General features: G+C 44.1%; 1 protein-coding gene across 1 annotated transcript in view; it reads right to left on the bottom strand.

Moving 5' to 3' along the window:
* The window catches only part of LOC122562424 (uncharacterized), a 67,278-nt gene extending 45,255 nt beyond the window's left edge, over positions 1 to 22,023 (bottom strand). Inside the window, exons 1-3 of the mRNA XM_087999787.1 lie at positions 21,665 to 22,023; positions 8,766 to 8,861; positions 6,854 to 6,934 (exon numbers count right to left, since the gene is read on the bottom strand). Coding sequence (XP_087855913.1) covers position 6,934; positions 8,766 to 8,861; positions 21,665 to 22,023 — 456 coding nt within the window. The 3' untranslated portion in view covers positions 6,854 to 6,933. The remainder of the gene's footprint in view (positions 1 to 6,853; positions 6,935 to 8,765; positions 8,862 to 21,664) is intronic.
* Between the last annotated feature and the right edge of the window lie 3,444 nt (positions 22,024 to 25,467).

The following is a 25,467-nucleotide window of genomic DNA, read 5'->3' as shown; positions in this document are numbered from 1 at the left end:
CACAACTTGTATTTCACAGGATAGAGTTTAATCTCTTCCTCAGCAAAGATGTGCCTTCATACTGCAATCTGCCACATCGAAGACACCAAAGAACCCCCTCACAGTGGCTTCCTGATTTCTTGCACTTCCTGACACACACTGTGGCCTTCTCACATATATGCTTTACCCCCATCTCTCTCTCTCTCTCTCTCTCAAATTCTGATTTTCTCACATGCACGCTCTTCCCTATCTTTCACACTCACGCACGCGATGTTGTATGATTTTTCTCACATTCACTTTTCTCCTCTATATTTATTTTGCCTCACAATGTCTTAGAGGCTGTTCCAATTGTACATTGTTGCAGATCTTTTTCCATTTTCTTTTTACTTCCCATTATCCCATCTTCCACGGGTAACAAATCCACTCAAATTCCATGTAACTCGACTTTACGATCTTAAGCCCACAGGATGACAATTTCACCTGCTCCCCTCCCTATTGTGGCTGCCTCTGCCTCTTACTCCAGGCTGCTGTGTTGGCTTCCATTGCCTGTAAAACTGGCAGCCCATCTACAAAAGATGGGGGGTGAAAATTGCATACTGAATATCATCAAGCAGTCTAGAAGTTTTTTTATATTGTTACTATGGTGATAATGAAAATGCACCATTCCGGTTCTAGAACGGAGTAAATTTGGGTTGCTCCAACTGTTACAGCCCTCATTCACCTCTTGAGCATGTTCTGCATCTGAAACTGAAATCTAGAAGCACTGCGAAAGAAGGCAGAAGTTATTAGGAATGGAAGTGAGGCCATTGCACAGCCAAGAGAGAGCCATTGTGAGGGGAATATAAATAAAGTATGCTGGCACAGAACAAGTGCGGCCAGATCAGATGAAATTAATTATAAAATGTTGAGGTACCCCATAGCAATGTCAAAAAATCAAATCGGGGAAGAATCCTTTGTATCAGAAATGATGCAGTATAATTATCAGCAGGCATGTCACGTCCACTTCCTGTCTACATTCCAATTTTCTGAGTTTACATAAGCACAGGAAGATGATAAATGGAAGCTTTTATTAGCAATAATAAGTCTTTCACAAAGAGCAAAACCCAGTTATCACTTTGCTGGAATCGTCTGGTTTCTACTCTGCAGAGAGAATGATGAGTCAGCCAATGCCATAGCAACTGAACGACGATCAAAACGACCTCCTCTTTATGTTGCTGGCAGATGCTGATCAATAGAACTGACCACAATTACTTTTTTGTTCATCATTGGCAAAGGTTAGACATATAGCACAGGATCATTTTATGAAAAGATTATCTCGCCGTTATCAACAATGAACACAGACAAAAATAATTCTGTCAGGATAACAACAAAAACATGGGTCACCTCAGGTCTCAGCAGATTTATCCAGCAACTAACACCTACCCCGTACCTCCTCGCAAGACAAGGGCACATGGAAACTGTGGCCATCTCCAAATCGTACAGCATCCTGACTTGCAAGTACATTGTTGCTCCATCATTGTCACTGGGTCATAATCCTGGAGATCCCTATTTAACAGCCCTGTGTGAACACCTACACCTAGCTGAATAGATGTTGCAAGAGGGAGGGCTTTAGGTGCCCAGAACACTGGGACTAGTTCTCAGGAGAGGTTGGACTATAAAGGTCAGGTGGATCACACCTGATCAGAGCTGGAACCAATGTCCTCACCTGCTCGTGTTTTCAGGAAAAGTTTAAAGTAATTTGTAAGGGGAAGTGGAAATTGGACGTAGGAAGGTTAAACAAATCGCTCAGAGGATTGCAAGAAGCGGAAAACATTCAGGCAAGAAATCAGTTAGGTCACATCAACAGGTTAAAAAAAAGATGTGTGTTTGCTTACATTATCCAGGACTACCAGGCATCGCAATATAGTATTTTTACTGTCGTGATCTAGGGGAATGTGACAGCAAATTTATGTGAAGCAAACACCCATAATGAGCAATGTGATAATGACGCAACGCCTGTTTTGTGATGTTGATTGAGGGGTAAATATTGACCAGGAGTCTGGTAGCTCCTTCCAAATAGTACTATGAGATCCTTTAAATCCAGCCAAGTAAACAGACAGGGCTTCAGTTTACTGTCTTATTTGAAATATAGCCCTTGCCATAATACAGTACTCCCTCAGTATTGCACTGGAGTGTCAGAGTTGATTTTTGTACTCAAGCCTTGAAGCGGACTTTGAACTCAGAATCTTATGATTCAAGGTAAGGCTACTATCAACTGAGCCATAGCTGACAGCTGAATTAATTCATCAAGTTCTAAATTAGGCTAACAGTGTATATGTGTAAATGCACAAAGCATGGTCAATAAGGTCGGTAAAGAGTTTAGAAGGTTAAGAGGAGATCTAATAGAAACTTACAAGATAATACATGGCTTGGAAAGGGTGGATGCTAGAAAATTGTTTCCGTTAGGCGAGGAGACTAGGACCCGTGGACACAGCCTGAGAATTAGAGGGGGTAAATTCAGAACAGAAATGCAGAGACATTTCTTCAGCCAGAGAGTGGTGGGCCTGTGGAATTTATTGCCGCAGATACAGTGGAGGCCGGGACACTAAATGTCTTCAAGGCAGAGATTGATAAATTCTTGATGTCACAAGGAATTAAGGGCTACGGGGAGAATGCGGGTAAGTGGAGTTGAAATGCCCATCAGCCATGATTGAATGGCGCAGTGGACTTGATGGGCCGAATGGCCTTACTTCCACTCCTATGTCTTATGGTCTAAACAGCAGGCAATGTGAGATTCGTTTCAACATGTTTGGGAAGCAATCTGGGGACTTGTATAATAGAACTTATATTTTTGCCGGGTGTATGACATAAACAAGGTCAGATGTGGCGGGTGGCCAAAACTTGTCAGATATAATCAAAGGTGAGCTGATGGTAAAAATGATCCTATACTCATTGTGAGATATCCTTTTCTCTGGTTGCTTGTAACAAAAGTAAATCCTTGCATCTTAAAAGTCACAAACTGTGCTTTTCAACATAACTATAAAGGTGCAGAACATGATTTCAAAAGGCTTGAAAGTAGGTGTTAGTGACTTCAAAAGAAAAGCACACAAAAACAAATCTGTCTGCCCTGAATATAAGTAATTTGGTTCTTGTAAGATGATAAAAAGAGAATTATTTCACCAAAAAAAATCAATGGATTCCTTACAAATAGTAATCTTAGGTTATTTAGTAAAGGTCCAAGTTTTACATAGAATCACATGTAAACTATAGGCCATTCAGCCGAAATATGTTGTATACAGAACTTTGATTCTGGTCTATTCTGGGTTGGCCAACAGGCAGACAGCAGTCGATCACTGCTGGTTGTAATTGGTTGCAGTTACTCTAAGGCTGGGGAAAAGTGAAGCCATGACTAGTTTCCTTCCCTTGATCACAATCCAGGTGAAAAATATGCAAATGGCGATTTTAACAGGCTTGGCTGCAAAGGCATGTTAACAAACCATCTGAGTGGAGTACTATGAGGTGGAATACAGCCAAGGAATTGTACCCCAAAACAATCTGAATTCAGCCAATCACATCACAGGCTAGTGGTTGAACCTGACATTTTTCTGGTCTGAATGGCTTGACTCCTCACTGAATAAATGTACTTAAAGCCTCAAGTAACAATATCAGAAAAGATGATTAATTATAAGAACATAAGAACTGGAACCAGGAGTAAGTCAATCAGCCCCAAGAGGAACTCCCCTCTTTGACTCCCCTGTTAGATAGGAATCTATCTCACAAAGCATGACAAATATAAAATGACTCAGCCTCCACTGCTCACTGGGAAAGAGCATTCCACAAACTAACAACCCTCTGAGAGATAAAATAAATCTCACCTTCAAAATAAATAGGAGATCCCTTGGTTTCATACTGTACCCCCCATGATACTCTCTCCCATTGAGAGAAACATCCTTTCAATATCAGCCCTGTCAAGTTCCCTCAGAAATGTATAAGAATCGGGGGCGGGGTCATTTCTCATTGTTTCAAACCAAAATGGGACAAACAAAAAGAACTGTTTCCAAGTTGCTTCCTGTGATAAATCTTACAGACATCAATAATTGTTCCCAATAGTCAATGATTTGTATAAGACATCCGGGAGGCAATCGAAATGGTCAGTTCTGAGACCATCTTGGCTATGATACATCATAGCCAGATGGCCTCCTTCTTCAAAGACTGCAATTTCCCCCCAGACGTGGTCGACGATGCTCTCCACCGCATCTCCTCCACTTCCCGCTCCTCTGCCCTTGAGCCCCACCCCTCCAATTGCCACCAGGACAGAACCCCACTGGTCCTCACCTACCACCCCACCAACCTCCATATTCATCGTATCATCCGTCGTCATTTCCGCCACCTCCAAACGGACCCCACCACCAGGGATATATTTCCTTCCCCTCCCCTATCAGCGTTCCGAAAAGACCACTCCCTCCGTGACTCCCTCGTCAGGTTCACACCCCCCACCAACCCAACCTCCACTCCCGGCACCTTCCCCTGCAACCGCAAGAAATGCAAAACTTGCGCCCACATCTCCCCTCTTACTTCCCTCTAAGACCCCAAGGGATCCTTCCATATCTGCCACAAATTCACCTGCACCTTCACACGCATCATTTACTGCATCCGCTGCACCCGATGTGGCCTCCTCTATATTGGAGAGACAGGCCGCCTACTTGCGGAACGTTTCAGAGAACACCTCTGGAACACCCGGACCAACCAACCCAACCACCCCGTGGCTCAACACTTCAACTCCCCCTCCCACTCCACCAAGGACATGCAGGTCCTTGGACTCCTTCATCGCCAGACCATAGCAACACGATGGCTGGAGGAAGAGCACCTCATCTTCCGCCTAGGAACCTTCCAACCACAAGGGATGAACTCAGATTTCTCCAGTTTCCTCATTTTCCCTCCCCCCACCTTGTCTCAGTCCCAACCCTCGAACTCAGCACCACCTTCCTAACCTGCAATTTTCTTCCTGACCTCTCCGCCCCCACCCACACTCCGGCCTATCACCCTCACCTAATCACCCTCACTTAACCTCCTTCCACCTATCGCATTTCCAATGCCCCTCCCCCAAGTCCCTCCTCCCTACCTTTTATCTTAGCCTGCTTGGCACACTTTCCTCATTCCTGAAGAAGGACTCATGCCCGAAACATTGATTCTCCTGCTCCTTGGATGCTGCCTGACCTGCTGCCCTTTTCCAGCAACACATTTTCAGCTCTGATCTCCAGCATCTGCAGTCCTCACTTTCTCCTATGATACATCACTTACCCAATTTGAGACATCACAAAGATAAATAAATGTTTGTGCCATCTTTTTGGTTTTATGAAATGTGACTTTCTGCTAACAAACCAATACTGGCTTTGTTGGCCTCCCTAAAAACTCTAACTTAATGCTGAATTATGGATTCCAAGAGACTGCCCATGACTGATTTTAGACTTGCTTGCCAAAACTGTGCTTTGGTACTCTGTTACCTCTCCCTGATTTCCTTCTAGAACTTTACATGAATAGCATCAGATCCTTCTCTACTTTAAGTTTTTAATTTTTTTGGAACTAAGCTTTTCGAGGTACACAAAGTCAAATATGCTCTCACATTGTCTTTCCTGCTCTGATCTTGCTCCTGACAGGAAATCATGATTAGGAACTCACTAGTTGAAGAATAACATGTATTAATTTTTAGTCTATCACATTTTTTTGTGATATAACTTATGTGGAGTTCTAGTTGATCACCTTGGACTCTTGAATGCAATTAAAATTTACAAACCCTAGTATCCCGTTTGCCTCTACAATAATTTAAATCTGCAAATTGCCTTCAATATAGATTTTAAAAATCGCTTCAAAAAACTTATCAGACAAAATTTGAAATCAAGCCATCTAGTAAGGTATTAGTAGAGGTGACTAAAAGTTTTCTTATGGAGATGGGTTTTCAGGAGCAAGCTCAAAAAGGGCAGACCAGAGCTCCAGGGAGAAATAGAGTGAGAATTCCCAAGGTTAAGGGCCTAGATGTTTGAATGGTGAAGCGATGAAAATCAAAGATGTACAAATCACCAGAGTTGGCATAGTACAGAAACCTCAGAGACTTGGAGGATACAGAAATTTGGAAGGGATAGGTTATGGAGCAGTTCGAACACAATAGTGAGAACTTTGAAGTTAAAATGTTGCTGGATGATGAGCACATGTAAATCAGTGAGCACAAGTAATGGGTGAAAGGGGCATAATGCAAATTAGGAAATGGGCAGGAAAATGTTTTGATGAACTTAAGTTTGTGGAGGACAGAATATGGAGGTACTGCTTTGTCTCTAAAATGGCTAAAATTATTGTGCTGGAAAGGTTACTTCTTTCATGGTTAGATTCCTAAACCTCTATATAAATAACTGGGGTCAGATTATGCTGGTGAGAATATGCAGTCATTCAATTACATTTTTGCTTGCTGGGCAGGTTTAAATTTAATCAATAATGTAGTTTGCCCCAAGGCCATTTCTAGAAGTGATCAGCTGTGCCCAACAAGTAACTGTTGTGGGGACAGGGGAAGGATGAGAGACTCTGCAAGAAAGAAACACCCAAGTTTCCTCAAACCTGCCATGATTGGTGCCCAGTAATTTAGAGACAGGGAAGTGAGTTCACTGTCAATGTCTCATCACCAAATGAAGTTTATATAAGTACCTTAGAGGAATGAAAAACACTTGAGGGAACATTAATCATACTGGGGAATTTCCTGAAACAATGCTGAGGGACAATGCATTTTGCCCCTTTCATAAAAAATCAAATGCTGTTTATATTTAACTCCCACTGCAATGCAAGTAACTCCACATTAAAATTGCAACTTAAATAAAAGGTGTCAACACTGGAGAGGAATCATTCTTACCATGATGAACGTGCTCTTGCCAGAGGAGTGGCTTCCCTCTACCATAACATTCATCTGCAGTACTTCCAGGCTGATATTTATCTGCAAGGAGTACAGGATAGACAACAATTATATTGTTGGCAATAATTCAAGATATTAACTCTTATTAGCACCCCAAACTGTAATACATACTATCTCTTTCCTTCGCTGAATGTTTGACAATGCAAACATGCAAATTAGGAGTCAAAATAGCCAATTGCTCCCTCAAGCCTGCTTGGCCATCCAATAAGATCATGACTGTTCTGTTTGTACTTTGAATTCTATATTTCTATTTGTCTCCAATAACCTTTGATTCCCATGTCTAACAAGCATCTACGCACTTCTGCCTTAAAAATATTCAATGACACACCCCTTCACCATCTTCTGAGGCAGAGTTCCAAGTTCACACAATCCTCTCAAAGAAAAATATTCTCAACTCTGTGCTGATGGGGTGAAACTTAATTTTAAAACAGTGTACTCTGGTTCTGGACTCACCCAAACGTCGAAACATCCTTTTCATGCTACCTTGTCACAATCATTCAACATCTTATAGATTTGAATCAAATCACCACTTTCTTTTTCAACTCCAATGAAAACAAGCTTTGCCTTCTAACTTTTCCTCCTCAGCCAACCCACTCAATCTAGTAAATCTTCTTTGAACCACCTCCAATACACCCTTCCTTAACAAGGAGACCAAAACAGTACCAGAATGAGTTGAGAATGAGGTGCTGGAAAAGCACAGCAGGTCAGGCAGCATCCGAAGAGCTAGAGAATGCACGGTTTGGCATAAGTCCTTTATCAGGAATAAAACTTGTGGGTCGGGGCTGAGAGATAAATGGGAGGGGAGTGGGATTTGGGGGAGGTAGCTGGGAAAGCGATAGGTGGATAAAGGTGAGAGAGAAGGTGATAGGTCAGAGGGGGCAGTGATGGACAGGTCAGCAGGGTGGTGCCGATTTGGAATCTTGGGACTGGGATAATGTTGGGGGGAGGGGAGATGAGGAAGCTGTTGAAATCCACATTTATCCCGAGTGGTTGCAGGGTCCCAAGGCGGAATATGAGGCGTTCCTCCTCCAGGTGTCAGGTGGTAATGGGTTTGGTGGTGGAGGAGGCCCAGGACCTGCATGTCATTGGCGGAGAGGCAGGGGGAGTTGAAGTGTTCAGCCACAGGGCGGTGGGGTTGGTTGATGCGGGTGTCCCAGTGCCAGTATGAGTTTTGTTCTCACCAGAGCTAAGTATAACTAAACAATAACATTCTTACTGGTCACAATAAAGAACAGTATCACGATTACTTGCTGTACCTGCATATTAAGGTTTTGAATCTTATGCACTTGAACATTTTGATCCTTCAGAATGTTGGAATTCTGCAGTCATTTTTAAGTAATACTTTGTTACTTTTTAATTCTTCCAGTCAAAATGAACAACACATTTTCCTACATTAAACTCCATCTGCCAGATTTTTGCCTGTTCAAATCTGTATCCTTCTTAGATCCTCTTCACAACACATTTTTCTACCTATCTATACCTGTTTGCAAATTTAGCTACCATGCCTGCTTTACCCCAATCTATGATAGCTGATATAACTGTAAAAAGATGACAGCCCACCACACAGTTGCAGGACTCGATTTATCACATTCTGCCAAACAGAAAAAGACCATTTGATACATACTTTGATTTCTGCCAGCCAGCCAATCTTCAATCCATGCTAGAATCTAACCTGAGACACATGAACTCCTACTTTGCACAAAAAAAACTTTTATGTGGCAGCTTGTCCAACACCTTCTGGAAATCCAAGTACAGTATGTCTACAGGCTCCCTTTTATCCTCAGCACGTTACTTATTCAAGTAATGCTAATAAATTGGTTGAACATGATACTTCTTTCACACTGAATCTTACCAATTGATGAATAGGCTTTTGCCAGAGGAGTGCCTTTCCTTTATCATAACATTCATCTGCATGGTACTGTTAGGCTCCTCCTTGTCTGCAACAGCCCTAAGGAATATAAAACAGACAGCAATTACACTGATGCCAATAATTCAAGGTATTAACAATTCTTAGTGCCTCAAACTGCAAACGGTGGCTCAGTGGTTAGCACTGCTGCCTCACAGCACCAGAGACTCAGGTTCAATTCCCGCCTCAGGCGACTGACTGTGTGGAGTTTGCACATTCTCCCCGTGTCTGCGTGGGTTTCCTCCGTGTGTTTCGGTTTCCTCCCACAGTCCAAAAATGTGCAGGTTAGGTGAATTGGCCATGCTAAATTGCCCGTAGTGTTAGGTGAAGGGGTAAATGTAGGGGAATGGGTCTGGGTGGGTTGCTCTTCAGAGGGCCAGTGTGGACTTGTTGGGCCGAAGGGCCTGTTTCCACACTGTTAAGTAATCTAATCTAATCTAATCTAATCATACCAAGCCATGCCATCTCTTAACTGCCTCAAGTTTTTCTAAGTGCCCATTGACATCCTTGACGGTTGGTTCTAACACCCTGCCCATGAGAGGTGGCCGAATGTTTCCTGTTTTCCGACTCCTTCTCTTCTTGGATAGTACCTTCCAGCCAACTTAAACATTTTCAGAAGCTAGTGTATTTTACAAAATTAACACTAATGCATTTCGGCCTATTGCTGCTCCTATGTCATATGACTTTCCTATCTTATTAACTACTTTCTCTAAGACCCCAAGAAGAAATCCATCACAATCCAGGGACTTATCAGCCCATGCCTCTACCCGTTTCCTCAGTACCACTTCCCTAGTGATTGTAATTTCATCAAGTTTGTTGATCAAGTTTGATTTACAGCTCTTACTGGAATGATGTTTTTCCTCTTAGTGAAAACAGAAGTAAGTCATTTGAAGAGGCTAGTACATGAGTTATACTGCTACTTTAAACTCAAAAGTTGACTACAAATGCAAGCAATCCCTTCTGAGGCAAATCAATTGGTCCTGGTCCATTTGTATTTTTATCCTTGGAATGGGGTTTAAATCTAGTCCACACTGTTCAGATGAGAATCACTCATCTTTCAAGGTCATACACAAACTCAAAGTTAAAAATCACACAACACCAGGTTATAGTCCAACAGGTTTAATTGGAAGCACACTAGCTTTCGGAGCGACGCTCCTTCATCAGGTGATAGTGGAGGGCTTGATCGTAACACAGAATTTACAGCAAAAATTTACAGTGTGATGTAACTGAAATTATACATTAAAAAATTGATTGTCTGTTAAGCCTTTCATCTGTTAGAATACAGTGATAGTTTCACTTCTTTCATGTGTAAATCACAAAACCTTTTTTTAAAAGTTGCATTCTTGGGTTAGCTGTTAATAATGGTGATAGCTAGACAATATGTTGAAGGTGTTGGCCCCCTGTGTTCTCTGTCTATGCCATGATGTTTAGATTGATTCTAATCTAAAAAGTGTTATCTCACTTTTTAGATTAGAATCAATCTAAACATCATGGCATAGACAGAGAACACAGGGGGCCAACACCTTCAACATATTGTCTAGCTATCACCATTGTTAACAGCTAAACCAAGAATGCAACTTTTTAATATATAAAAAAGGTTTTGTGATTTACACATGAAAGAAGTGAAACTATCACTGTATTCTAACAGATGAAAGGCTTAACAGACAATCAGTTTTTCAATGTATAATTTCAGTTACATCGCACTGTAAATTTTTGCTATAAATTCTGTGTTACGATCGAGCCCTCCACTATCACCTGATGAAGGAGCGTCGCTCCGAAAGCTAGTGTGCTTCCAATTAAACCTGTTGGACTATAACCTGGTGTTGTGTGATTTTTAACTTTGTACACCCCAGTCCAACACCGGCATCTCCAAATCATACACAAACTCAGTCGACTATAGTCTGTATGCTAGAAGGCAAATTTCTCATTACACATTCTCATTCAGGTATAGCTGAAAGACAGCTAGAAGAGAAAATATGAATATTACATTGTTGATATTCTTCAGAGTTTAGGACAATGATACATTGTCAACATAAAACAAGAGATTTTTCTGCACTTATGTTCCAATTGCCTGTTTTACCCTGAAAAAAATACATGTATATGTTCGTTCTATCCGCAAAGAACACCATATTAATACATGCAAGTGCAGCCTACTACAGGCCTTACTGGCAATCGTAATTGTGTCAGCATAATTCTCTGCATTCTCAGGATTATGTAGCAAATGTTGTCCAACAGAAGAATCATAATTTACACACACTGCACTTGTTTCAATGAAACAAAATTGGTAACATTCATTCTCTGGTTCATTTCTTAAGGCAATAGCTTGACCAATCAGAATCAACTCACCCTGTTCAAACTATAAACAAATCTTAGCAAGTAATTGTCAGTCATATTAACTGGCGCATTCTCCATAGCAACACTGATTTCATTTGTTAACCAATCTGCATTGTCCTCCCATACAGTATAAATATCATTGTTTTTCTTTTTCTTTAGGAGGGTCATAATGACTCAAAGCATTGAATTTGTTTTGTCTCACTACAGATGTTAAAAACAATGACTGCAGATGCTGGAAACCAGATTCTGGATCAGTGGTGCTGGAAGAGCACAGCAGTTCAGGCAGCATCCGAGGAGCAGCTTTTGCTCGAAACGTCGATTTTGCTGCTCGTCGGATGCTGCCTGAATTGCTGCGCTCTTCCAGCACCACTGATCCAGAATCATTACAGATGTTGTCAGACCTGCTGAATTTCTCCAGCATTGTCTCTTGGTTCTGGTTCTCCTTTTATTTTGGTATTCTTGAGAATTGTCTCAATGAGTGAAAGAGAAAAAGCCTCAACTAAATGTCCAATATTTTTCAGCAATACTTAGGTTCTGTACAACCGATTTACCAAATGTAGAGTCTTATTTTGAAACTAACCGTGCTATGACTTCAGTTGGCCTAATGACCTTGCAATCCCGCCTTGTGCCTTGTAAATGCTAAACAGATTTCGGTGAAATAATCACTATGGAAAACACAATTGCGGACCTACTCTTGTAGCTAATCTACTAAAAGTCTGGCCAATGGTGACCCTGGGTATCAGTGGTGAGGGATCATATTATTGAACGTGAAGTGAAGATGATTAAATTCCCTTTTGCTGGGAATCATCATTGACTGGCACGTATGGCACAAATGTTACTTGTTTCTTATCACCTCAAGCTTGAGTGTTGTCCACATCATGCTGCATGCAACAGAAGCTACTTCAGTAACTGAGCAGTTATGAATGGAACTGAATACTGGGCAATCATTAGTGGGCATCACCACCTCTGACCTTTAGATGCGGAGAAAGTCATTTGAAGACGATTGGACCTAAGACAAGATCTTGAGGAACTCATGAGCAGCTCTTGTGGTGCAATGATAATGTCCCTATCTTTGAGTCAGGAGGCCTGGGTTCAAGTGCCATCTGTTTCAGAGGTAAGTAATAGCATCACTGAATGGGTCGATTAAAAAATATATATTCTGAGGAACTCACGTATGGCTCTTGTGCAGTAGGGCTCTTCTGCCACAGTGGTAGTGTCCTAATCTTTGGGCTAGAAGGTCTTGGTTCAACCCCCACCTGCACAACAGATGTGTCATTACAAGTCTGAACAGATTGATTAAAAACAACTATACTGAGGACCTCCTACAGTGTTGTCCCAAGATTGAAATAAGTGGCCTCCAACAACTACATTTCTTTGTGTTTGGCATGACTCCAGTTGACTGTATGACCTTGAATTACCCTACAGGATTGTTTTCATCCACTTGTATTGATAGACAGGATGCTGGTTTAACATCTCAATCCAAAGATGGCATCTCTGAGTTTTCAGCACTTCCCTAATGCTGCATATGTGTGAGGACAGATTTGCTCAAGTCTCTGAACTGAGTCTCAAGTCCATAATCCTCTGAGTTAGAGACAACAGGACTACCAACTAGGACATAACTGACATGTAAGGCAACTTCAGTGGCCTTTACTGGGATCTGCTTCCTTGCATGAACCACATAATCTTTCATGCTTACAAGATAGACAGGGTAGGAAATCTAAGTCCGCAGGAGGATACATCAAGATAATGTCACTTACTCTCAGCATGGCACCAGGCCTGTCAACTTAGATTCTGTGGACAAGCAGTGGAGCGAGTCTCAACCCTTCTGACTCAGAGCTGACAGCACCACCAACTAGGCCAGATTGACACTTGCTTTCAAGAAAGCCAAGCCACCACTTCCGATTTCAAAGCTTTTAAGTACAATTGAGTAATAATTTAATCCACTCTTACTGGATGCACTCTTAATGTGTCTGAGCCAGCAACATTTAAAAGCAGAGCACTAAACAAAACACCAACAGCAGAAACCTAGTTCCATCAGGCTTTAGCATCTGGTTATCGCAGTTACTTTGCAGTGAATGCATTTGTTTTCCTGAGTTCCCACTGTAATGTCACAGTTTGCTTCCTACCATCCTGTCTCCAAGGCATCAACCCTCCAATGTGGAGAGGAAGGAACACCAACAGAGACTAGTGAAAGAGACAGCTTTTCACTTTCACTGTGAGTGAATATTACTTGCCACAGCATAACATGGGGGAAATGAGTCACCAATGAAGGTTAACAAACCAAATACACTTTCTCGAATTATTTCTGTGCTCATTAATGTCAAGGTTGTCACGGCTGCTTTTTGGAGTAAGGTCAGCATACAGCTCTCTACAGTTTACATAGAGATGAAGAATGTCACCCGCTACAGAAATATTTTCATTATTAACAAATGTATTTTTATAAAATTTCTTTAGGTATTATTTTAAAATAATAATTGCTTAAATTAACATATGTAACAGGAATTTCTATTTCATGTCACAGAACTTAATAATAATTGGAGAGCTTGATTTCAGAGTATGTGTGCCTTAACCCTAATCTCAGAACAGAGATACCCTGTTTGTCCAAATGCCGCATTTCCACTCTTCACACTAGCCACCTAGTGCCCCCTCTCTGGGAGGCTGTGAATTTAGTATCAGTTTGATTTGAATCAGCGGGTCATAATCCCTTTCAATTGAAACCCAGAATGCATTGCCTGCAGAAGGTGGAATGCTCATTTCCCCATCCCATGAAGAAACCTGGCCAGCAGTAGAGAGGGCAGGGGCGTAGGGTGTGGGAGCTAGGAAGGAGGGAAGCAGGAGAAGGGTGAGGAGTGGCAAAAGAAGCAGAGGAGCAGGGAGATGATGAGCAACGGTATAAGGGGACACGGGGAAAGGAGGGCAGAGACTTCTTTGTCTCCAATCAAGGGGATATCATGCTTTCTGTTCCTTTGTGTATTCCTTATTTTCTACTCCCTGAAATCAGCCAGGCCCTTTGCCAAAACCCTGCTGATGCTTCTCCTTTGTTACTTTCTTTTTGTAGACCCAATCAAAATTTCCTCCAGGACGACCATTCTCATTTGTGTTTTTCACCTCTTTCTCCTCCGAACCATCAGTATTATGGAAACACTGGCTGCAAAGGACATACAGTAAATGTCATCAGTTCCACAAATCCGAATAACCGCTTCAGGCTAACAGAATCATGGAAGAGCTAAATCAACTAAAGTAGATAAATTTAAGGAGAAGCTAGATACGTATGTGAGGGAGAAAGGAACAGTATATGCTGACTGGTTAAGATGAAGTAAGTTGGGAGGAGGCATGGAAGTCAAATACCACACAGTTGGACTGAACGGTCTATTTCCACGCTGTAAATTCTATGCTGTTATCTAATAACAGAGGATTAGCAAGTACACACATCACAGAAATATACCATGCAAACCAGTCAATCCATGTCAGACTCTATGCTCCACTGGATACTACTTCCATGTTTAATCATGAAAATCTACCAATGTAACATTTTGTTTGGATTCAGATTTTTTTAATAGAGTCCCCCCAGTTTGGAAACAGGCCATTCGGCCCAACAAGTCCACACCAACCTTCCGAAGAGTATCCCACCCAGATCTATTCCCTGTCCAATCCCTGCATTTCCCATGGTTAATGCATCGAACCTACATATCTGTGAACACTATGGGTAATTTAGCATGGTCATTTTACCTAATCTGCACACCTTTGGACTGTGAAAGGAAACTGGAGTACTCCGCAGAATCCACGCAGACACGGGGAGAACGCAAACCCCACTCAGACAGTCGCTCGAGGATGGAATCGAACCTGGGTCCCTGGCGCTGTGAGGCAGCAGTATTAACCACTGAGCCACCGTGCTGCAGATGGGTGGGCTACTTTTGTGAAAGCTGAAAATGTGTTGCTGGAAAAGCGCAGCAGGTCAGGCAGCATCCAGGGAACAGGAGAATCGACGTTTCGGGCACAAGCCCTTCTTCAGGAATGAGGCTTTTGTGAAAGCCTTTTAAAAAAAACATCACTAGGTCAGACAGTTCTCCGAGACAGTGACTTAATCCAGTATGTGTTAGAGAGCAGGGAGCCCCTGAAGTGTTAATGGAAGATTGTTTTGACTGTGAAAAGTTTACAACAGGCGGGAAAAACTTTGAAGGTCATTCGCTTGTTTTTGATTCAGGATGATCAAGGGTGGATTTTAGTTCAGAAAACCCAGAGATTAAAAATTGTTCAAACAGTTCAGAGGACTGGGATCAGAAGCAACAAAATATCTCCCCAAAAAAGACAGATAGAACAACTCAGGGAAAGCATAGTTACTTGAGTAGCAAAATTTAGCTTGCAAAACTTTCCAACCAGGAGTGTTTGGTTAGAAATCTGCAGGTTGTTAAAAGCTGAAATTCAAACTTTGAAAATAAAGTCAGAAGTCACACAATACCAGGTTATAGTCCAATAGGTTTATTTGAAATCACAAGTTTTTGGAGTGATGAAGGAGCAGCAGGATGAAAGCTTGTGATTTTAAATAAACCTGTTGGACTATAACCTGGTGTCGTGTGATTTCTGACTTGGTCCAACACAGGCACCTCCACATTTTGGAAATAAAGAACACAAACCAGTGAATGGTTTTTAAATAAGCAAACAGGTAGAGGATATTTTGCATCCAAAATTAATGCACGTTGCTAAACCAGAGACACTGTAGCCACCTACGTCCAGTCTGCCACTGAAGCTGCACAGCCCTGTTTCAAAACCCCCTTACCATATACAAAACACAAGAACAGACAATCCAAAATGAGGAACTAAAATCACATCTAGAGTAATCACACTGACACCTGTATGACTCTTTCAGACAGAGTCTTTGGTAAACCTTTGCTTGTTTTGTAATCTTCAGTAAATCTTTGTATTTGATCCAGACCCTCACATCCAGGTTCCCATTCCCTCTCTTAATATTTGATTTCAAATGAGATTGTTACAGTCTTAAAACAAGTAGAACTTTATTTACTGGCACCATACGCAGGGCTGTCTAATCCTGATTGTTTACCTCCTTTACAGAATTACACAGCACTGAACATCAGGGATCTTAATATTCCCATTTAATTCAATATATTGTACCTCAAAAAGAAAGTCTTGCATCTATACAATGCCTTTCTACACCTCAGGACATCCAAAATGCTTTATAAGTAAACAAGTGCTTTTGAAGTGTAATGTAGATAGAAAACATTTTACACAAGGAATGTCCCACACACAGCAGTGTGAAAATAACAAGATAGCGATAGTGGTTAGGAATAAGTATCAGCAAGGGCACTGGGAAGATGTCCCTTCTCTCTATGCCTGGGACCTGCTACATCTAACTGAGGGCAGGTGAGTCTTCAGCTGAAAAACACCGCTTGCCTCAGGACTGTTCTGGTTTTCTGATTCCTCAGGTCTGCACTGAGGTGTAACAATTCTTTTGAGAATGTAACAAGTGGATGTGGTGTATTTGCCCAGTGCCACGGGGATCACTGGTGGAGTCTCAACTATTTACAGTATATTCTATATTAACAACTTGAATAACTGTCTGTATTGCAGCCAAATTTGCAAACGATATAAAGCTAGGTAGGAAAACAAACTGGGGAGTAGGTACAAATGGATTTCGATAGGTTAAATGAGCAGGCAAAAAGATGGCATATAATATGGCTGTCTAAAATAGAATAGAAAAGCAAAATATTTATTTAAAGGCCGAATGCTGTGGTACATGGGATCCGGGTATACTCACACAAGAATTACATAAAGGCAATGTGTAGTGCAACAAGTAATTAAGAAGACAGATGGTACATTGACATTTATGTAAGAAGGATGGAATATAAAATTAGGGAAGTCTTGCCACATGCACACGGAACATTGCAAGGTCAAACCTAGAGTACCGTGCATAGTTTTAGTTGCCTTAAGGAAAGATGTATTTGCAATGGAAATAAGTCAGAGAAGGTTCTCTAGCTGATTACTGGGCTGAAGGGATTGTTTCACAAAGAAAGATTGAGCCTACAATCAGTGGAGTTTCAAAGTACGAGAAGTGATCTTGCTGACAGGATAAATGCTAAGAGGATGTTTTCTCGTGTGGCGTAATCTAGAATTACAGAACGGCTTTAAAATAAGGAAGCTGTCAAGTTAAGATGACGAGAAGAATGTTTGTTTTTCTCAGAGTCATTAGTCTTTGGAATTCTCTTCCACAGGGAGCAATGAATTACATGCAATCACCCAGACTTCAGTGCTGACCTAGACGGATATTTGGTCTACAGAGTTATGAAGGAGGAAATGAGGACTGCAGATGCTGGAGATCAAAGTCGAAGAGTGTGGTGCTGGAAAAGTACATCCGGTCGGGCAGCATCCAAGGAGCAGGAGAGTTGCTGTTTCGAGTATAAGCTCTTCATCAAGCATGTGGGGTGGGGGCCCAAGGAGACTGAGAGATAAATGGAAGGGGGGTGGGATTGGGGATAGGCAACTGGGAAGGTGACAGGTAGACTGGGGTGGGGGTGATGGTGATAGGTTGGAGAGGAGGGTGGAGCGGAGAGGTGGGAAGGAAGATGAACAGGTATGACAGTTCAAAAGGGTGGTTCCCAGTTGCAAGGTTGGATCTGGGATAAAGTGGGGAGATGGGGAAATGAGGGAACTGGTGAAATACACATTGATTCCGTGCAGTTGGAGGGTCCCAAGGAGGAAGCTGAGGCTTTCTTCCCCCAGGCGTTGGTGGCTAGAGTTTGGCAGCAGAGGAGGCCCAGCACTTGCATGTCCTTGGTGGAGAGGGAAGGAGATTCGGCGGTAGGGGTGTTTTGTGCGTGTGTCCCAGTAATGTTCTCTAAAACGTACTGCAAGTTGGCATCCTGTCTCCCCAATGTAGAGGTGACCACATCGAGAGCAACAGACACAGAAGATAATGTGTGTGGAAGTACAGGTAAATCTCTCTCATGTGCTGAAGGATCCTCTGGGGCCTTGCATGAAGGTGAGGGGGGATATGTGGTCACAGGTTTTGCACCTCGGGGGCATCGACCAAACAAGGGAATCACGGAGGGCATGGTCTCTCTGCAACGCAGGTAGGTGTGGGGAGGGAAATATATCCCTGATGGTGGCGTCTGTTTGTAGGTGGCAGAAATGGCAGAGGATGATGTGATGTATCCAGAGGTTGGTGGGGTAGAAGGTGAGGGCCGGGGTGGGTGGGTTCTATCCGTGTTGTGGTTGGAGGGGTGGGATCCAAGGGTGGAAGTGTGGAAAGTGCAGGAGATGTACTGGAGGGCATTGTCAACCACGTGGGAGGGCAAATTGCAGTCTTTGAAGAAGGAGGCCTTCTGGGATGGCGGAGGAATTGGGAATAAGGAATAGCATTTTTACAGGAGGCAGATGGGATAACTATGGGAGTCAGTGGGTTTGTAGTCGATCTCAGTGTTAAGTCGATCGCCGGAAATGGAGATGGAGAGGTCCAGGAAGGTGAGGGTGTTGTCCAGGATGGTCCAGGTGAACTTGAGGTCAGGGTGGAAGGTGTTCCTGAAGTTGATGAACTGTTCTACCTCCTCATGGGAGCATGAGGTGGCACTGATACATCAATGTAGCGGAGGAAAAAGTGGGGAATGGTGCCGGTGTTGCTGCGGAAGATGGACTGTTCCACATATCCGACGAAGAGGCAGGTATTGCTGAGACCCATGTGGGTGCCCACGGCTACCCCTTTGGTCTGGAGGTACTGGGAGGATTCGAAAGAAAAATTGTTGAGGACTCCTTCAGCTAATTGGTTGAGTGTGACAGTGGAAGGGTACTGGTTGGGGTCGGCAGGAGAGGAAGAAACGGAGGACTTGGAGGCCTTCATCATGGGGGATGGATGTCCATAGTGAAGATGAGGTATTGGGGACCAGGGAAATGAAAGTAATGGAGGAGGTGGAGGATGTGGGTGGTGTCCCAAATGTATGTGGAGAGTTCCTGGACCAAGGGAGACAGGACAGTGTCAAAGTATGCAGAGATAAGTTTGGTGGGGCAGGAGTATGCTGGGATGATGCGTCGACTGGGGCAGTCAGGTTTGTGAATTTTGGATAGGAGGTAGAACCGGGCGGTTTGGGGTTCCCAGACCATGAGGTTGAAGGCTGTGGGTAGGAGATCCCTGAGGTGATGAGGTTGTGGATGGTCTGGGAGATGATGGTTTGGTGATGGAAGGTGAGGTCGTGATTGAAGGGGCAGTAGGAGGAGGTATCCGCGAGTTGAATCCCACTCTCCAATCGCAACAAGGACAGAACCGCCCTCGGTCCTCACCTTCCATCCCACCAACCTCCAGATACAATGCATCATCCTCTGCCATTTCCACCACCTACAAACAGACCCCATTATCCCATGGATATATTTCCCTCCACACTCCTACCTGCATTGTGAAGAGACCATTCCTTCCATGATTTCCTCGTCAGGTCCACGCCCCTGACCAACCCACCTTCCACTCCCAGCACCTTCCCCTGCCACCGCCAGAGGTGCAAAACCTGCGCCCACAGCTCCCCCCTCACCTTCATCCAAGGCCCCAAAGGATCCTTCTGCATCTGTACTTCCACACACGTCATCTACTTTGTCTGTTGCTCTCAGTGTGCTCTCTTCTACATTGGGGAGACAGGATGCCAACTTGCGGAACGTTTCAGAGAACATCTCTGGGCACATGCACTAAACAACCCTACCCCCCCCCCCCCCATCTGCCCGAACACTTTAACACCCCTCCCACTCCGATAAGGACATGCAAGTGCTGGGCCTCCTCCACCACTAAACTCTAGCCACCCGACGCCTGGAGGAAGAACACCTCAGCTTCCTCCTTGGGACCTTCCAACCACACTGGATTAATGTGGATTTCACCAGTTTCCTCATTTCCCCTCCACCCACCCTATTCCAGATCCAACCTTCCAACTCAGCACTACCCTCTTGAACTGTACTATCTGTCCATCTTCCTTCCAACCTATCTGCTCCATCCTCCACTCTGACCTATCACCATCACCCCACACCATCTACCAATCGCATTCCCAGCTACCTTTCCCCTAGTTCCACCCCCCTCCCATTTATCTCTCAGCCCCTTTGGGTCCGCCCCATATACGTGATGAAGAGATTATGCTCGAAACATTGACTCTCCTCTCCTCGGTTGCTACCTGACCAGCTGTCTTCTCCAGCACTAAACTCTTCGAGAGTTATGAAGGAGACAGGCAGGAAAGGGAGTCCAGGGTACTGTCAGATCAGCCATGGTTTTATTGAATGACATAGTGGGCTCGATGAACAGAATTGCTTAGTTGTGGAGGATTCCACTGGTATTTCAGCAAAGATTTTGTGCTTAAATTCCAAGAGTGGATCTCATGCCCACTGACTCGGAAATGATCCTCACTAACCACTAACTGAGTGATGGTTGAAAAATGTGCTGCAGACTGCATTGCCTCTTTGTCTACCCTATGCCAACTGTTCACAATGTCTTGACTCCTCTGACATGGGTATCTGCTCTGTAATTCCCAAATCACTGTCATTCTGGTCTACTGTCTGCTGATCTGCTCTAGTTTCTTGACCTTAGGGATCCAAACACTGGTCAATGTTGGTCCCTTATCTTCAGTTCTGCTCCTATACCTCAAGATCTAGTCATTGTTATCTCCAGAGTTGCTGCTTTCAGTGACCATGAAAAGCTGGTTGGTCTTGCCTCCATTGACCCCCCCAAAACCTGGTCAGTCTTTCACCCTCCACTGACCTTTACTCTCAGTAACCCTCAAATCCTAGCAAGTTTTGCCCCCAGCTCTATTTCCCTCAGTGACCTCCACTGATCAGTGATGCTACCTGACCTTTTGCCCTCAGTGATCCTTATGTCCTGGTCAATCTTGCCGTCTGACTTATTGTCCTTAATGACCCCAAGCCCTGGTCAATCTTTCCCCCTGACCTATTGTGCTGTGACCCCAAGTCCTGGTCAGTCTTGACCCTGACTTATTGTCCTGAATGACCCCAAGCTCTGGTCAATCTTTCCCCCAATCTATTGCAATGTGACCCCAAGCCCTGGTCAATCTTCCCCCCAACCTATTGAGCTGTGACCCCAAGTTCTGGTCGGTCTTGACCCCTGACCTGTTACCCTTTGATTCCCAAGCCCTGGTCGGTCTTGACCCCTGACCTGTTTCCCTCTGATCCCCAAGCCCTGGTCAGTCTTGACCCCTGATCTGTTGCCCTCTGATCCCCAAGCCCTGGTCGGTCTTGACCCCTGACCGGTTGCCCTCTGATCCCCAAGACCTGGTCGGTCTTGACCCCTGACCTGTTACCCTTTGATTCCCAAGCCCTGGTCGGTCTTGACCCCTGGCCTGTTTCCCTCTGATCCCCAAGCCCTGGTCGGTCTTGACCCCTGACCTGTTGCCCTCTGATCCCCAAGCCCTGGTCGGTCTTGACCCCTGACCGGTTGCCCTCTGATCCCCAAGACCTGGTCGGTCTTGACCCCTGACCTGTTGCCCTCTGATCCCAAGCCCTGGTCAGTCTTGCTCACTGACCTGTCATGATTTGCTGCCCCCCAGCGGCGGGCGGCCGGCGGTGCCGCTGTCCCAGGGGCGGGGCTCCGAGCAGCCCCTGGACTCAGTGGGCCGGGCCGGGCCGGGCGTGGGGCGAGGGTCTGCTCATCGGCCGGACGCTGCTGCTCGCTGCCGTTACCGTGCTGCCGGCTGGTGGTTGTGGAGCCGGTGACCAGTCCTGGAGGATCCGCCAGTCGCTCACGGCATTTTAACGGTATCGCCGGCTGTTGGCGTCCGGTCCCGGTACGAAGAGCACTGCGGTGACAGGAGGCGCGCACGGCCGCGTAACCCAGGGGAACGTGCGCGCTCCGAGCAGCCGGGGCCGCGCGACCTATTGACATGGAGCGCGCACGGGCGCGCAGCACCTGGTTCTCTCAGCCAGAGTTCAGAATGTTGCAAACAGCTGGGCTGGCATTGCATCCAACTCCAAATAGCCTCCAGCATCAGTCTGCATCCACGCAGCGTAATTCATGCAGGAAAGCGTCCCAAGAGCCTCCCATGTTTTATTTCTGGAAAGGACGCAATTCACATGTTCCTGAGCCATCGCCACCATCTCTATCAACCAATAGTACAAGTAAAAGCAGGTGCAATAGGAACACTCCCCTGCAAGTTGCATGGCATTCCTTCCTTTGACATGTAGATACTGTTTGAATGTGGTGGAACACATCCCTGGGGCAGGAGAAAGTGAGGACTGCAGTTGCTGTAGATCAGAGAGGAGAGTGTGGCACTGGAAAAGCACAGCTGGTCAGGCAGCATACGAGGAGCAGGAGAGTCGACGTTCTGGGCATAAGCCCTTCATCAGGAATACAATGAAGTGCTTATGCCCGAATCGTCGATTCCCTTCCTCCTAGGATGCTGCCTTACCTGCTGTGCTTTTCCAGCACCACACTGTGGACACCTTGGGGCAAGTGAACCTTGGCCTCCTGGCTCAAGTGTACAGATGTTGCCACTACACCACAAGAGGCCTAGCCTTTTCATATATAGTTGTCATTTCTTCACAGACACCTTCATCACTAGTGATTCAAGAGGGTCTCACCATGAACTTCTCATGGGTGACTGGGAAGGGGCAATACATTTTAGCTTTGGCCATATCATTAAACATGAAATGTGATGAGAAAAATTCTGGAAAATAATGTAATTTATAGAATTTGTGCATTTAAATAAAGCTATAAACAATCAAATTTGGTTGGAGACAAAAAAACTACAGATGCCGGAATTCAAGGAAGACAAGCAGGAGGCTGGAAGAACACAGCAAGCCATTCCATTCCTCTGATTGACTCTTCCTTCCGGCTACCAACCAGATCTATTCCTCCCATCGACCAATCAGGTTGTATCGTGTTTCTGTGTTCACCTATTCCTATCTACCTCACCAGCTGCCCCTTCGTCTGCAGCTCCCTCTACCCCCACCCCCAGTCTTGAAGAAGGGTTACACCCGAAACATTGACTTCTCCACCTTGCTGTGTTCTTCTAGCCTCCTGCTTGTCTACATAAGCAATCAAATAGCATTGAAGCATTTCAATTGGTCCAAAATTAATAGTAATAGAAGATTTGACCAAGATAATAATTACATGACAGTGCAGCATTTTAGTGGCCCTATTATCGAAAGGACATTAAAACCTCAAAGCTCAAACAGAGTGTAATGGGGATGATAAACTATAATTATTCATATAACTATTTGGTTTGAAGGAGAGAACTGAGAAACAAGAGTTATTTTCATGCATAGTGGTGATCTAATAGGATATTTTAAAATTATGAAGGGCTTAAAGATTTTTGTCCTTTCTCTGGTTTCAGAGCCAATGAAATTAATTTAATTGGTGGTATGGTGGGACAATGATCAGCACTGTTACCTCAAGGTACCAGAAACCAGGTTTGATTCCAGCCTTGAGCAACTGTGTGGAGTTTGCATATTTTCCCCATGTCTGTGTGGATTTCTGCTCTGTGCTCCAGTTTCTTCCCACAGTCCAAAGGTGGATTGACTATGCTAAATTGCCCCCTAGTGTCCAGTTAGGTGGTTTGGGCATAGTAAAACCCCAACGCAGGGTTACAAGGATGGGTTGGGGGTGGGTTTGGATGTGACGCCATTTGGAGGGAGAGTGCAGACTGAATGGGCTGAATTACCTCTTTCTGCATTGTCAGGATTCTATGATTCTAAAATTTCCACGGTGGCAATTGTCATTAACTGTGATATGATTTTGTTTTAAAAATGTTGGAAGCATGGAACATATTGTCAGAAAGGGAAATTTAGATAAAGATCATTTAAAGCAAACAGATAAATATTTGAAGGAAAGAAAGGATGGAAGAATGTAGAATAAATTTTTGGATGCAATACATGTAGTTCTCCTATAATGCATGAATACAGAGGAACCTCGATTATCCGGACGAGATGGGTGGGCACTATTTCGGTCGGATAATTGATTATTTGGTTAATTGATTCAATGCCTCTCCTCTGGGTTCCAGAGTTTTCTGAAGTTTCTTTTTTTTCTTACTCTGTCTGCCTTGCTCCCTCTCTGTGTCTCAGGGTTTATTTCTGAGCAGACACGCGCTTGTGTGTAAGGGACCTGCAGCCTCCCCCACACCCTAATCAGTTCAATGGGATTGACACAGCAAACACTTACTAAGTCTGCTCCTCAATCAGATTAGTCATCAGCACACTGCGAGTGAGCCCCACCCATCCACCCCTTTCTTTGGGTCGATGTCATTTCCTGTGGTGATGTCATTTCTTGTTCTTTTTCTCAGGGGGTGGTAGATAAGTTGTAACTCGATGTGTTTGTTGATAGAGTTCCAGTTGGAATGCCATGCTTCTATGAATTCTCATGCATGTCTCTGTTCGGCTTGTCCTGGGATTGATATGTTGTCCTAGTCAAAGTGGTATCCTTCCTTATCTGTATGTAAGGATACTAGCGAGAGAGGGTCATGTCGTTTTGTGGCTCGTTGGTGTTCATGTATCCTGGTGGCTAGTTTTATGCCTGTTTGTCCAATGTAGTGTTTGTTACAGTTCTTGCATGGTATTTTGTAAATGACCTTAGTTTTACTTGTCGTCTGTGTAGGATCTTTCAAGTTCATTAACTGCTGTTTTAGTTGTTAGTGGGTTTGTGGGGTGCCATGATGCCAAGGGGTCTGAGTAGTCTGGCAGTCATTTCCGAGATGTCTTTGACGTCGGGGAGAGTGGCTAGGGTTTCTGGACGTGTTTTGTCTGCTTCTTTGTTGCTGAGAAATCGGCGGACTGTGTTCATTGGGTACCCATTCTTTTTGAATACACGGTATAGGTAATTTTCCTCTGCTCTGCATAATTCGTTTGTGCTGTAGTGTGTGTTGGCTCGTTGAAATAATGTTCTGATGCAGCTTCGTTTGTGGATATTGTGATGATTGCTTCTGTAGTTCAGTATTTGGTCCGTATGTGATGTTTTCCTGCAAACGCTGGTTTGAAGTTCCCCATTGGCTGTTTGCTCTACTGTGACATCTAGGAATGGCAGTTTGTTGTTGTTTTCCTCCTCTTTAGTGAATTTTATACCAGCAAGGGTATTATTGATGGCCTTCTAAGGTTTCTTCTAATTTGTTTCATTTAGTGATGACAAAGATGTCATGCAAGTAGCAGACCCAAAGTTTGGGTTGGATGGTTGGCAGAGCTGTTTGTTCGAGTTTCTGCATTACTACCTCTGCTAAGAACCCTGATATCGGAGATTCCATGGGTATTCCGTTGGTTTGTCTGTAGGTTTTGTTGTTGAAGCTGAAGAGTGTGGTCCACTAGCTTGACGATACTGTCCTTGCTGAAGAAGTGGTGTTTG

This window comes from Chiloscyllium plagiosum, unplaced genomic scaffold (genome assembly GCF_037043375.1).
Source record: "Chiloscyllium plagiosum isolate Xiang-an unplaced genomic scaffold, Cpla_swu_hap1 HiC_scaffold_24, whole genome shotgun sequence".
Lineage (NCBI taxonomy): Eukaryota > Metazoa > Chordata > Chondrichthyes > Orectolobiformes > Hemiscylliidae > Chiloscyllium > Chiloscyllium plagiosum.
The sequence above is the reverse complement of the archived record's forward strand: the minus strand, read 5'-3'. Positions and strand labels throughout refer to the sequence as shown.